General features: G+C 43.8%; 1 protein-coding gene across 1 annotated transcript; it reads left to right on the forward strand.

The window, feature by feature from the left end:
- Nucleotides 1–10,757: 10,757 nt before the first annotated feature.
- Nucleotides 10,758–12,241, forward strand: LOC141601384 (uncharacterized). The gene is made up of 4 exons (XM_074421660.1): nucleotides 10,758–10,762; nucleotides 11,188–11,353; nucleotides 11,414–11,603; nucleotides 11,733–12,241. The coding sequence occupies exons 1-4, from the start codon at nucleotides 10,758–10,760 to the stop codon at nucleotides 12,239–12,241; spliced, it is 870 nt and encodes a 289-aa protein (XP_074277761.1).
- Nucleotides 12,242–15,466: the final 3,225 nt, after the last annotated feature.

The raw sequence follows: 15,466 nt of genomic DNA on the forward strand, positions 1-15,466 counted from the left end.
TGTATTGGATGCGTTTCATCATATCTAGGTTAAAGAGAGAATTAACATGTGATTCGAAAAATTAACAAAATCAAGAGAGATGGGTTAGAGAGAGAGAGAAAGTCCTGCGTGTTCTGCGTGTTCTTTGCAATGCCGAAGAATAAATCTGCTAAACCTAATTCCTCTAATTCATCTACAATACAACAATCTAAACCAACTAATAATAAAAATATGCAATCAATTAATACTGAAAAATCACAAAAAAAATTGTTTCTAATAATTCAAATAATAATAGTAATAATTCTTCCAGTTCTTTTGATCGAGAAGCGGAAGTTGCGAAGATTCGGGAGGAGGTTATTGCGATGTTACAGAGCGCTGGAATTGTCATACTGGAGCCTGTTTCAACATCGGATAATCCAGTAGAGACAGTTAATAAGGAAACTGAAGAGGTACAATCTGATGAGATTCAACCAACTGTGCCTGAGGGTTCACCAGATGTGTCGTCTGGTAATTCTCAGTCGCCTGTGTCTGATACTATTCCTGAAGGTAATTTCCTCAAACTGATTGTAGACGATGTTAAAGATGAAATAGAATATTGGTCTTATGCGATTTATGGATATGTCATGGGTGCTAATCCACCATGGAGGGCATTGGAAGGGTATCTGAGGTGGGAATGGAAGGATTATGAGATCTCTAAGGTTGCCTTTTTACCTAATGGCCTATTTGTGGTGAGGTTTGCGACCCTGGAACATAGGAAACTGGTTTTGGAGAAGGGAATGTTTGTATTTGATGGTAAACCTGTGATTATCCGTCCATGGGAGCCTCATACTAAGATTACTAAGGTCTCTGTTAAGACTGTTCCTATTTAGGTGAAACTGATGGGTCTAGACTTGAAATTCTGGGGGGATAAATGCTTGGAGAAATTATCTTCCCTGATTGGAAAGTTTGTCCGTGTTGATGACCTCACTGTGGATAGAACCTTGCTTGGATTTGCTAGAATCATGGTAGAGGTTGAAGTGGATCAGCAATTCCCTGATAAAATAACCTTTGTGGATGAAATGGGGCAGAATGTCACAGTGTTAGTTGAGTATGATTGGTTACCAATCACATGTACTAAATTCAAGGGCATTGGACACAATGAGAAACAATGTAGAAAGGGCTCAAGCTGGGTTAAAAGACCTGGATAACCTGGACCACAAGGGCCATCAAAACAAGTCTGGAAGAAAAGGGAGCCAGTGGTATCAACTGTCCCCTCAACAGAGTTTCCTAATCTGCCTCAGAGGGGTGATGCGGTCCCACGGCCTGGCTTGTCTGGAGTGGTTAATAGGGTGTAGAGTACTGGTAATGGGGCTATGATAACTCCTACTAATACACCTGTGAACAGTTCGCAAGTTGCTGTCTTAACACCTGCCAGAATATTGACTAGGATCACTAGGCATGAATCTAGACTACCTGGGGTTAAGGATGGTGCTTTTGTTGTCAATTTTAATAAGGAAATGGCTAATCCTTCCCAATTGGTTGATAAAGGAGGAGGGGGAGAGGCTTCTGCCTCTCATGGATAGAATTGGTGTGTGGAATATTAGGGGCCTAAATAGTTTGACTAAACAGAATGATGTTAAATGGTGTCTACATAATGCTAATGTGGACCTTGTTAGGGCCAAAATTACCGTATTTTGCCTGGGCTACGTGGCACGAGATAAGTGGGTTATTAATGAGCAATGGACCCATTAAATACATGGGGAGTCGGGCCCATGGACCGAGTCAGGGAGGCAGGTCTGGAAGCAGGATAATTCGGAGAAGGACAGCAGGTGAAGGAGAGTTCGACTTGGACTGAAACACTAATAAGATCTCGGGTAAAGTAAGGAAATCCTAATTATTGCCATATTTTGAATAAGGAAAGTCCAAACTCTACCTTGAGGAACAAGACAATTAAGTGGGGAACCCTAATAAACCCACTAGGTTTATTCACTATAAATACAAAGAAGATAAACAAGAGAAGAGATCCATATTAACATACACACAAGACGACGTGCACCATCCCAAACCTACGACAGAACAAGAAAACTAGCTAATGTGCATCACAAACACCATCAAATATTCCTTATAATCCTTATAATCATGAGGTATTGATTATCTAATCATGACCATGTCTCCACAAACATCACAATACATATAACCAACGTATAAACAATGTCAACCCACAAATAGCCATTGACGTTCGACTTGCATGTCATCTGCACCACTAGATAAGTTATTCCTCATCAGATCTGGACAATTGTATATTGTAATTGTACTCCGATTATTACATAGTGGACTATTGGCGGGATTCCGACTCCCCCCGCGGTTGTTTCCCACATCGGGTTTTCCGCGTCACCAAAATCTCTTGTGTCATTATTAGCTTATTTTGTCCTTTACTTTGCTTACCTCTTTACTCCGTCTTAATTACATACATATTCCGTCACAAATCACATATAATTTAACCCCCCAATACGAGGCTAAAAAGAGCGGTCACTTTAACCCTAAATTGGTAGAAATTTACCAAAACAGTTTGGCGCCCACCGTGGGGCATGGTGATCGATCTCTATAGTCAAGTTGTCATAAAGTCAGTATTCGGTGCCATGTCCCCTAGCGAGCAACATCTCCTCACTATCCATGAAGTCATACGAAAGCCATCAGTAGATCTGCTTCCTGGGACCCTCCCCGAAAGCCAGCAGTAGATCTTCTTCCAGAGATTCTCCCTAGAAGCCAGCAGTAGATCTGCTTCCTAGGATCCTCCGCCAGAATTCAGAGCTTCCTCGAACCCTCCTCGGAAGCCAGCAGCAGATCTGCTTCCCAGGATCCTCCGCTAGAAGTCAGCAGTAGATTTGCTTCCTAGGACCCTCCACGGAAGCCAGCAGTAGACTAGCTTCCAGAGTTCCTCCAGAAGTTCGGCAGCAGATCTGGCCCCAGAGTCCGGCAGCAGATCTGGTCCTTGAAGTTCTTCCAGAAGTCCGACAGCAGGTCTGGTCCCAGAGTCCGGCAGCAGATCTGGTCCCCGAAGTTCCTATAGAAGTTCGACAGCAGGTCTGGTCCCAGAGTCCGGCAGCAGATCTGGTCCCCGAAGTTCCTTCAGAAGCCTGAGTCCGACAGCAGGTCTGGTTCCCGGAATCCCTCCGGAATCCAGCAGTAAATTTGCTATCTAGAGCCGTATATCTGCTCCCCGAAGGCGAAGATCTGGTCCCTGTTGTTCCCCAGAGTCCTCCAGCAGATCTGGTCCATGGAATTTCCCAGGGTCCTCCAGCAGATCTGGTCCCAGAATTCATCCAAATGATGGCCGCAGAACTGCTCCCAAGAGATCCTCTAGAGTCCTATGGTGGATCTGGACGACAGAGTCCCTCCAACCTCTAGCTACCAGAGCATGAATGGTCAGTGCACCAGAAACCGCTAGCAACGTACCAGCAACAAGTGTTCTAGTAAAAGATGGCCCAGCAGGAATGTACAAGGGTACAGACTCAAAGGTACCAGGCTGGGGGCAGATCAGGACCTCTAGAATCTCTGGACCAGAGATCCCTAGATGTCGTGTTGGTGCTCCAGATGGAAATTCAGAAGCAAGTTGGAGAGAGACAGTCTGGAGCCTGCACTAAGAAGAGACGCCAGGCTATACCCTGGATGCCTAGCATCTTGCTGCTCTCCCATGCTGATCAGAATGGAGACAATATCAGGTAACACCGTATCTCGTAGTTATGTTCTGTTGGAGCTAAATTCCTCCCTATTGCAGGAACTTTCAGCCAGCATGAGCCAGAATGACCAACTCAACCAGTGTCGCTACAACTCCACTAGCCAGCGACCCTGGGGGCAGACCTCTGTAGAAGTGTTGTTAGGTTGTAACATATTTGGTACTAGTTCGCCTGTCCCTAACCCTCATGCAGGATCAGAAAGCCTGGTGCAGCGACCACTTGTTATCACGTGGGGGCAGGTTTAGTAAAATAAGCTCCACGAGTCAGGTTCCACCCTTTACGCCTCTATTTGTGCTAGAATAATTAACGTGACAACAGGTGGATCAGAACTCTACAGCCTAAAATACTCAAAGGCGAAAAAAGCATGCCATAGAAAGAAAAGGAGATCGCCTAGACTCAGAAACACCGTCATGGTGCTCTTATCATTACATCGTACATAGAAACTACACTGTAAGAAAAACCCTAGTGGATACAATAAGCTCAGTCAACATGGGTAAGCTGAACCCGGAACGAACAGTGCTAAAGATTCAGGGTACACAGGTAATCTTCATCGTCAATTGTTTGAATTTTATAAAACTAACGTGGCAGGTCACGCTTTGTCCTACGATTACATGATAAGAAGCAGATCAAATCTAGTAAGTGACAATCCAGAATGAGCGTCCTGCAGGAACTATCAGAGCTCGCAAAGAAACAATCGAAATATAAGAATCGGTACACAACAATAGCAATCACCACGCGGTCCGCCAGGCACTTGGATGCTGATTCCAATGGTCACTCTAATAGAGTAGTAGCTCATAAGGAGCTTCTAAAACGAGTTTCGTACCTAGTCTACATCTCGGGGAAAAATCCCGAAACAAAGCAAAATACAAAAAGGCCAAGTCGCCAGAAACAAGAGTACAAACGGGCTTGAGTAGAGGTCCTCCTAACATGATTCTCTCGTCGGCAGCAGCTACACCATTTTTCTACCTTGCTGTGTTTGATCTTCTCTTGCAGGAACTAGCTCTGGCTCAGGAATATCTGCAGCCTCAGCAACCTTTTAGGGTAGCTGTCCTGACCAGCAGCATTTTCGGGTGGCTGACCCAATAAGCATCATTTTCGGGGAGCTGACCTCATCAACACCCAGAACCAGGTTCCCAAGACGCTGATATCTAGTCGAATAAAGAAGTCTCGACCGCCTATCTTCTCTTAACTTCCAGGAGCCAAGAAGTAGAAGGAACCAGAAACGGAAATCCAGGAGGCAGAAGGAACCAGCAACGGAAATCCAGGAAGCAGAAGGAACCTGAAACGGAATTACAGGGAGCAGGAAGTCGGAAGCAAGATGCAGGAGGAAGCAGAGGAGAAACCTGAGGAGGCAGGAAACATGAAGCAGAAAGCAGTTAGCAGACACCAGAACAGCAACCAGGATTAGTTAACACAGCAACCCTTTCGCCAGCAACCCAGGTAGCCAGAATCTAGCAGCAGACCAGATGGGGGGCAGCGCCCAGAGTGAGCCAGACTTCGGCATAGCCCATTTACATGAGCCATCACCTAAAGGGAGCAGAGCCGGTGGAACCCTAATACTACCTCTGCTATCCAAGCCAGAACCAGGGGAAGCTTGGTACCACCACTGTCGTCCAACTCGGAACCAGAAGAGCCCTGGTCGCGGCACCTGGATCCCACACCCGGTCCCTGTATCTGATCCACCGCGCCTGGTCCCAGCACCTGGTCCTCATACCTGTCGGTAACCAAGGCTTCAGTTAGCGTCATACTGACACCCAGAATATTATCTCAAATAAGTCTGTGCATCCTGCAGAGACCAGGTACACATCACTTGAAAATTTGTTTCTTGTGCTTGTTATAGCTTTCTGTAAATTGCTTTCTTATTTTTAGTCTCATCATATCCATGTGGTAATTGACTATCTCCTGAAAGTCTATATGAGAAAACTAAAGTTATTAGGATAAATGAACAATGACCAATTGAACCATACGCCTAAGTGTTCACAACCTGAACATCGAACCTCGAATGACCATTAAGTCACCAACCATGGTAGACTTTACACCCGACTTTAGTCCTGCACCCCAGACCTAGGTTGATGAAAACATCAGCGACCTAAAAGGGAAATAGGAACCAGAGCTGTACATGTCACACTAGTAGAATTTCCAATAAGAGGGACAAGAGTAGGCCTGGTACCCAGGTCCCCGCAAGGGGACCAGCAGGGAACCTGATAGTCCGAGCCTGCAGCGACCCTGAGAGTCAGGCACCTGAAAATATCTGAAACCAGATAGGTCCCCAGTCAGGGGCCACAACCCAGAACCTGGAGGCAGACGTCCTTACAACCTGGGGGTAGCATTCGAGCTAGGTATTTTACCACTTATGCTTATCATTCATGTGCTAAAACCATAGGTAAACAAAGGACAGAAGATTCATGTCCATATGTCGCTCGTATAATAATTCGTAACTTTGTAATCTTGTTACCCTGTTATATTTTGAATAACTAATGTCTTGAGCATTGAAAGGTCGTTGGCTATGCCATCTGCTGGCCCTATTAGAATAATTTCTTGCAGGAGATATCCCTACCAGCAGAAGTGGTTACTCAGGCTCCAGAACCTGCCACTCCTTCCCCATATAAAATCGCTCCTCCTGCAGCATATGACGCAGAATGCAGGACGCAGGGCGTAGAACATAGAACGCAGAACGCAGAACACAGAATGCAAGACGCAGAATGCAGAATGCAGGACGCAGGACGTAGAACATAGAACACAAAACGCAGAACGCAGAATGCAGGACGCAGCGCAGAATACATGACGCAGAACGCAGAATGCAGGACGCAGAATGCAGAGCGCTTCCTACAAATTTTCGGCCTGCAGAAACAGCCTCCCCGCACACAGGTCGGGCCAGCAGGACAGATAGCCCCGCCAGCGGCTTGCATGACATGAATCAATGGAATGGGGGCAATTTAATCAACGTACCGCTGGTACATAAAAGCTCCTAGCACCCTGAGTATGTAGGAGACAGGCAGCAGCCAGAATGCTACAAGAACACATCCTTGCATCAGCTTCCCGAAGTGAAAAATCACAGCAACACGTGCTGCCACCAGCCTGGTTCCCTGGACACCAGAACATGAAATAACAAATGACAAGAAGAAATGACACTACTCTCAGCAACAAAAGTAAAAATCAAGCATGGGTCTCATACTATTTTCCATGCCATCCACAGCAAAGCCGTGAAAGGCATGCAGGGGGCAGAGACTGCGTCCCTCACGCGGCAGCTAGAAGTCAATAGTCCATCGAGCAAGCTTGGTCAAACAACAAACTCAATGTTGAGAACCTGAAACGATAACAAAAAGAAAGAACCACAACAGCTGAACTAAGAAGTGCTCACATACGCATGACATCGTACAAGCAATCAGAAGCAAAGGCATATGATAACAACGCCAGAATCAGGACTCTCGCAGTAGAGGACCTAGTGCTATGAAGGATATTTGAAATACCAAAAATAACAAGGCTGAAAGCGCCAGGTAATAGGGTGTATAGATTGATGGCCATGCAAGGTCAAATCTTGTATAATCCTCGACAGTACTTTGTCTGACAAAGTGCCGAAATCTTAGTGTACAGAGTACCTTTCAACAGTCCATGAAGCAAAAACCTTTTTACTAATATCTTTTGTTTTATCGAGTCCTTTTTTAGTTTCAAAAATTATTTTTGTGTTTTTTTATTATTATTTATTCCTCTTTATTTGAAACAAAATATTTTCTAAAACCCAAGTGGTACGCGCTGTGGCTTCCTGGATCCAGATGTTGCTCTGGAACACCATGAGATAGCACCAGGTATTTGTACTATTTGGTCATCTTTCACGCTTCTAGGGAGAAAGGCTTTGACACTGATGTTGGTTGCTTGTCAGATAAGGGACACTTTGAGGGTCCAGCCCCTGCCATGTGAGGCTGCGAAGACGTTTATCTTAAGTCAAGCCACATGGGGAGCATACACCGAGGTAGCGCGCAGGGTACGGCATACTAAGACCACCCATACCTTAATGTTAACTCAGTAATTCCATAGCTATGTCGTAGAGCAAAAGGTGCATGCACGGAATTTCAAACGTCTGGAACCACAAGGAACGCAACATTCCTTGTTAGTCAGAAACAGTCAATGAAGGTATGCTCTAAACAGCTAATCCTAGTGATAAGATATTTTACGTCATGGGTAAAATATGTTGTCAGAAACCTGTCACCAGGGGCAAGGGCTGTGCACCTAGAATGAGGTCAGCCTCCCAGGTATACTTGTGTGGAATCACAACTCCAGAAATCAATAGGCGAATAACGCAAGTATAACAAAAGGAGGGCCTAAAACCTGGGCCCATAACTATTTTAATTTAAGGCACCTCCTACCTGTAGCAGGCACCATCAAATTTTGAAGACTGCACACCAGCAGGCGCAAAACGAGCCAAAAGATAAAAAAAAAAAAAAGAGTTTTTACAAACTTGCACCACGCAGGGCCAAGTCCCCAGACAACTTAAAATTTAAGAGAGGTCAATCCTCTCAACAACTGCATCCTGACCAATGCTCTGCTCCCCGTGCTCCATCTGCCTCTCTGTTGCAGGTACCTGAACAGCCTCAGGAGTCGCAGCTGCATCATCACCAGTCTGCTCCACCAGGATCTCCTCTACAGTCCCAGAGATAGTCCCAGAGATATCCATGGCGGTGGAATCAGGCTCCGGATTAGCAGCCTCAGCTTCAGGAGGGAATAGGGCGCTCAGATCCATACCATTAGGAAATGCACGGGCAAACTCGGTCAGCTCCTCCTCCAGGTTCCAGGATGTGTGCCTCCCCTCAGTATAAGCACGGATACAGTCAATCCGCCCCTCAAAAGCAGTGTAGGCTCCTACGTTCTTGGCTAGCTCAGCCATCTCTTCAGCACGGGCCTCTGCCTTTGTCAGCCCAGAAGTCAAAACGCAGTTAGCCTCCTGCGTCCTCGCCAGCTGGTCTTTAGCTACCTCTTTCTCCTTTTTGGCTGCATGAAGCTGCTCCCTCAGTTTGGCACAGGATCTTGCGGAGATAGAGGGATGATTGGAGAGCCTGCAATGAAGAAAACCACTAGTTAGGGAAGCACAGGGGCAAAGTAAAAAAAGGGTCCAGTAAAAGAAGACTCACAAGGAAGCAATGTTCAGCAGCCAGGTCAGTCATCTCCTGGGGGGCAGTCGAATCAAATGCCCTGGAGCAAGCCGGAGTCAGGAGCCTCTCCAGTGCAGGCCAGTAGTTGGCATGATCAGCATCCCCAAAGTTAGTAGGGAGGCGCAGCAGCAGCTCATCAGCATGGACAGAGGACCCAGGGGCACGTGATATTGGAGTCACTTCGATAGATTCTGGAGCAGGCCTTGAGGTGGATCTCTTTCTTGAGGAAGCATGAGAGGTGAAGGAGTCAGCAGTTCTTTTCCTGGCTTGGCGTATCAGGATCTTAGAAGCAGAAGGTCTAGCGTTTCCTATGGACGAGCCAGGATACAAGAAGTCAGAATAAAGGGTAAATAGACATGGGAGCTAATGGAAATCAAAAGTGGGAACTAAACTCCAGACAAAGGCAAACGAAACCACAGAGACAGAGCATATAGTCATGGTTAACATTGCATTCACGACATATGATAGTCTACAGCATATCTAACCATCATATAGTCTGCCTCATACATTAGAGAGTCCATCCATGCACATGCATCGCACTACTAATCTTTTGCAGGTATCCCCTACATAACAAGTGCACGGCAAACTTATGCTGAATGCTCCAACCACCAGATTCACCCTTGGTGACCAGATAACAGAATGGTAAGGACAGGTGGGAAGTGCTTCCCAAGATTCAGCCGTCTGGCTCTCAGCATCAGCTTTCTCGTCCCTAGTGTCAGTCGTCCAGTTCCAAGAGCCAGTCGTCTGAATCCCAGCATCTGCCACCTGGTCCCCAGCGTCAATCGTCTAGATCCCAGCGTCTGCCACCTGGTCCCCAGAGTCAGGTATCTGCTCCCTGGCATCCGCCATCAGGCTCGCAGCATCAGCCGTCTGGTTCCCAGATCCAACTTCCAGACTCCCGAACCAGCCGTCTGATTCCCCGCACCAACCATCAGGACCCTTGACGTCAGCAATCAGGATCCTAGAGTCCACCAGTTTCGCATGGAGTCCGCTTGTTGAAAAGTCTGCTAATAGGAGTCCACGAGTGTACATCAGTAAAAAAATCAGCTTACATCTACTTCCCGATCAGCAGAACCAAGGAGAGCCAGAAATCACTCTACAAGGACAGCAGAGTATGATTCAGCAGAATCAAGCAGGCCAGGGTACCAGAATTCTGGGTACAGAGTAGAGATGTGGAATTACCTCAAGTATATCTAGCAGGAGTCAGATCCGGCAAGCAGCCAGCAGCTTGCTCCAGCAGAATTCCAGCAAACTTCTCCATCAGAGCTTCAGCAGTCTGTTCCAGCGGTCTGTCACAGTAGGTTGTCTGCTCCTCCTTCCAGCAGAATAGCAGAATAATCCAGAAGGATAGCAACGGTTTATCGGTAGCAGAGTAGCGATAGTAAGCAGAGCTTGAAGAATCAATTTCCCTCCTCAACAAATCTGAGAAGCGAAATTGGGGGCAACTGTTAGGGCCAAAATTACCGTATTTTGCCTGGGCTACGTGGCACGAGATAAGTGGGTTATTAATGAGTAATGGACCCATTAAATACATGGGGAGTCGGGCCCATGGACCGAGCTAGGGAGGCAGGTCTGGAAGCAGGATAATTCGGAAAAGGACAACAGGTGAAGGAGAGTTCGACTTGGACGGAAACACTAATAAGATCTCGGGTAAAGTAAGGAAATCCTAATTATTGCCATATTTTGAATAAGGAAAGTCCAAACTCTACCTTGAGGAACAAGACAATTAAGTAGGGAACCCTAATAAACCCACTAGGTTTATTCACTATAAATACAAGGAAGACAAACAAGAGAAGGGATCCATATTGACATACACACAAGACGGCGTGCACCATCCCAAACCTACGACAGAACAAGAAAACTAGCTAATGTGCATCACAAACACCATCAAATATTCCTTATAATCCTTATAATCATGAGGTAATGATTATCTAATCATGACCATGTCTCCACCAACATCACAATACAAATAACCAACGTATAAACAGTGCCAACCCACAAATAGCCATTGACGTTCGACTTGCATGTCATCTGCACCACTAGATAAGTGGACTATTGTAATTGTACTCCGATTATTACATAGTGGACTATTGGCGGGATTCCGACTCCCCCCGCGGTTGTTTCCCACATCGGGTTTTCCGCGTCACCAAAATCTCTTGTGTCATTATTAGCTTATTTTGTCCTTTACTTTGCTTACCTCGTTACTCCGTCTTAATTACATACATATTCCGTCATAAATCACATATAATTTAACCCCCCAATACGAGGCTAAAAAGAGCGGTCACTTTAACCCTAAATTGGTAGAAATTTACCAAAACAGACCTATTTGGGCTCCTTGAGACTAGGGTCAGACCTGGTTATCTAAATAAGGTAGTGGCTAGTTTCTGTGGAGGTTGGAGTTACTGTACTAACCATCAGTGCCATGATGGAGGAAGAATTTGGTTATTATGGAAAGAGGAAAGGTTTAATGTTACTGTGTTGGAGATGGCTGCTCAGTTCATACATCTTAAGGTTAAAGATGTGATCACTAGTAGTCAGTTCTTTGTAACCTAAGTGTATGGATTTAATAAGATAGAAGATAGGGCTTCTTTATGGAATGACCTTATCAGGTTGACTGTTGTAGACCCGTGGATTGTCTTAGGAGATTTAAATAATGTTCTCAATGCTGATGAGAAGATTGGACTGCCTGTTAAGGATGCTGAGACAGTACCATTTCAATATGCTATTGATAATTGTGGACTTCAGGATTTGAAGAGTATTGGTTCTTTTTTTACTTGGAACAACAAACAACCTAGTTCAACTAGGGTGTTCAGTAGGATTGACAGGGTGTTAGTTAATGATGAGTGGACTACTAACTAGCCTGATCACTATGCTTATTTTGCACCTGAAGGAGATTATGATCATTGCCCGTGTTTTATTCAATGTAACAAAGTACAATTGAAGAAGAAGAGGTCGTTCAAGTTTTACAATATGTGGACTGGTGTCCCTGATTTTAAGGTTATAGTTAAGGAGGGGTGGAATTATCATATCCATGGCTCCCTGATGTACAGGGTGGTTAAGAAGCTGAAGCTGATGAAGTCTCAACTTAAAGCACTGAATCATGACTTATTTTCTGATGTTGAGAAGAACACTGACATTGCTCATGAGCTCCTTTTAGATTCCCAAAAGAAACTTCAGGTTGATCCAACTAATAAATCCTTAATGGATTCTGAGTATAATATCAGAGCAAGCTACCATATCTTGAATAAAGCCAAAGTTGCCATCCTGAGACAAAAAGCAAAGTGTATATGGGCTCATAATGGTGATGATAACACTGCAATATTTCACAAAGCTATCAGGCAGAGACAACTACAGAATAAGGTGGTGCAAATTCATGATATTCATGGACAGCTTTGTTAGACTCCTGAGGGCATTATGCAAGCCTTTGAGAATTACTATAAGGACTTGCTGGGGACTCAGGGCAGCACTGCAGACTTTTATTAGAATATTGTGAGAATGGGTAAGTGTGTCCATGCTGATGACTGGAATGTTATTAATAGAATTCCAACAAAAGAGGAGATTAAGAGTATCATTTTTGGCATTCTTGATGACAAGAACCCGGGTCCTGATGGATACTCGGGCTGTTTTTTCAAAGCAGGCTGGGATATTATGGGTAATGATATAAGTGAGGCTATTATTAATTTCTTCCATGAGGGCCAACTACTGAAACAGCTGAACAGTACAAATCTGGTACTGATTCCTAAGGTCTAGAACCCTAATTCAGTCAAGGAATTTAGACCAATTGCGTGTTGTAATACCTTGTATAAGGTTATTTCTAAGATACTTTGTGTGAGATTGGGGCATGTTCTTCCTATGCTCATCAATCCAGCCCAGGCTGCGTTTGTTAAAGGGAGAAGCATTATGGGTAATATTCTCATCAGCCAGGATTTGATTAGATTGTACAAGAGGACTAGTGTATCTCCTAGGTGTATGCTTAAGGTTGACTTGAGGAAGGCATGTGATTCCATTGAATGGAATTTTGTGCTTCAAATGTTGAGGGCTCTTAACTTTCCTCCACATTTTATCCACCTGGTGATGCAATGTGTAACTACTACCACCTTTACTATTGCTCTTAATGGTAACACTTATGGTTTCTTTAAAGGTGGACGAGGGTTAAGGCAAGGTGATCCCCTGTCCCCTTTTCTTTTTACCTTATGTATGGAATACTTGAGTAGGATGCTTATGGTAGTCTGCAATGGGCCAAATTTCTCTTATCACCCTTTATGCAAGGGTCTTAAACTTTCCCACTTAATGTTTGCTGATGACCTTTTATTATTTTGTAAGGGGAATATGAAGTCAGTGTGTATTTTGGTTGAGACCTTTGACTGTTTTACTCGAGCTAGTGGCTTACATATCAACACTGACAAGATTGATATTGTATTCAATAGTGTTCCTTCTGAGGTAGAGGAAGCAATTTTGAGTAGGACTGGCTCCACAAAGGGTAAGCTACCTTTTAAGTATCTTGGGGTTCACATTTCTCATAGGAAACTTTCAAAGCTTGACTGTTCCTTACTGGTGGAGAAGATGATCAATAGAATTAAGGGGTGGAATAAGAGGAAAATTTCCTATACTGGCAGGCTAATTCTGGTCAAGTCTGTTTTGGCCACCTTGCATAACTATTGGGCACAAATTTTTGTGCTTCCTGCAGGAGTGATGGACAGGATACAAGCCTTGTGCAGGAACTTTCTGTGGGAAGGGTCTGATAGTTACTCAAAGGCACCTCTTATATCTTGGAAGATTGTTTGCCTCCCTACTAGTGCTGGTGGATTGGGTGTCATTGACAGCAAGATCTGGAATGTTGGAGCTGTTGGGAAGCTAGTTTGGTGGATAGCTTCTAAGAAGGACCTCCTTTGGATTAAGTGGATTGATAAAGTTTATCTGAAGGGTAGAGACTGGTTTGACTACCAGCCTAATCCTAATAGTTCTTGGGCGTGGAGACAGGTTTGTATGGTGAAGGAAAAGCTTGCAGCAGGGTAGAGTAATGGCCAGTGGCAGCAAAAGGATGGTTACTATACCATTGAGGATGGATATAAGTGGCTTAGGCAGGATAATAGCCCTAAAGTTCCTAGGTTTAACATTGTTTGGAGTAGAATTAACACTCCAAAGCATGTATTTAATGCCTGGCTCATCAGGCATGGACGGCTTCTTACTCTGGACAGGTTAAAAAAAATGGGTATCACTTATCAGAAGACTTGTTATTTGTGTGGATTGCAGGATGAGGATCTTGATCACTTGTTCAGGAAATGCAGTTATACATGTATGTGCTATGCTAGTTTGCAGTCCTGGATTGGTATGCAAGGCAATGGTTTTGGGTCTGCTGAACAGGTGCTGAAGCTCAGACACTATTCTGGTTTTCTGAGAAAGCTTTTATGTTCACTGGTAGTAGCCACGCATTATCATATTTGGCACACTCGCAATATTTGCCGTGTGGAGCAACGGGTGTTACATCCTAAGCTTATTGTTCAAGCAGTATTAGAAGATGGTAGATTAGCTCTTCTGAAATATCAATATTATCAAATTTCGCAACATGATAGAGAGTGGTGTAATTTGAGAGGATTAATGTAATAGTCTTGTTTAGTTTATTTGATCCTGGTTGTGAGGTGGTATTAAATTGGTAGGTTGTAATTGGTGTTAGTTTCCCTTTTGGGAAGTTCTTAATATTACTTACATTTTCACCAAAAAAAAACATGTGATTCGAACTAATAATCGCGTGTTTTATTGGTCGTCACTTCTATCGTTCCTTATTCGTTCATGCTGTTATTAAATTAAACTTAATCGCGTGTATTAGGTTGTTTGATAATTAGGTTATTTGATTATCGCGTTTCGAGTCAAATAATATTACAAAGGAATTGGGAAATTGATCCCACGATAGTTTGCTTAAGAATCAATTGGAAGTTGTTAGTCTATGATCAATTTAATAATCAGTTTGTGGAAATTCTTACCCGAGACCGCTTAAACCATCTGAATTCATATTTATTATTCTTCATTCAATTGCCTATTTAATCTCTTGTTTAGTTACTCAATCGTTTAAAATCCCCCATTTTGGTTACCTTTTTTCTATACTTTAATTCACATAAATTACATCGCCTTCTTTGTGGATCGATCCTTATTACCATATACTATCATTTAGTTAGAGGTTTTAAGTGTTATAAATACTATCTTTGGGAGCATACGACTTCGGCTCACCATTAGCAATGGGGGTGTTGACCTGAGGAAGACATGTAATTGTTTTGTGTCTGATAGAAAATAAGACTAGGTCGTTACGTGCTAGAATTAACCTATCAAATTAACAATTTATAAGCCAAACTATACTCTAGATTACTCTAATGGATAAAGCAATATAGTGCAAGTAAGGGTCGATCCCAAGAGAAGGACTTTTAAGCTAAAGACTTGAATTGTAAACTATTGACTACTAATTAGGACTCTATGGACTAATCAAGACACTAACCACAATCAAGACCTACTAATTATGTTTATCAACAAACAATGATTATGAACAATGGTTAACATGTAGTATGACATAAATGGAGAAAGTTTGGTTTTGAAGTAGCATAAGGAAAAGTAAAGATGCATTTTTTTATCATA

This window comes from Silene latifolia, chromosome 9 (genome assembly GCF_048544455.1).
Source record: "Silene latifolia isolate original U9 population chromosome 9, ASM4854445v1, whole genome shotgun sequence".
In the NCBI taxonomy this organism is placed as follows: domain Eukaryota; kingdom Viridiplantae; phylum Streptophyta; class Magnoliopsida; order Caryophyllales; family Caryophyllaceae; genus Silene; species Silene latifolia.

Coding starts and splice junctions, on each gene's coding strand:
- LOC141601384 (XM_074421660.1), top strand. Junction 11,354..11,413: donor CTCAGTTCATACATCTTAAG/GTTAAAGATGTG, acceptor GGATTTAATAAG/ATAGAAGATAGGGCTTCTTT. Junction 11,604..11,732: donor TCAGGATTTGAAGAGTATTG/GTTCTTTTTTTA, acceptor TTGCACCTGAAG/GAGATTATGATCATTGCCCG.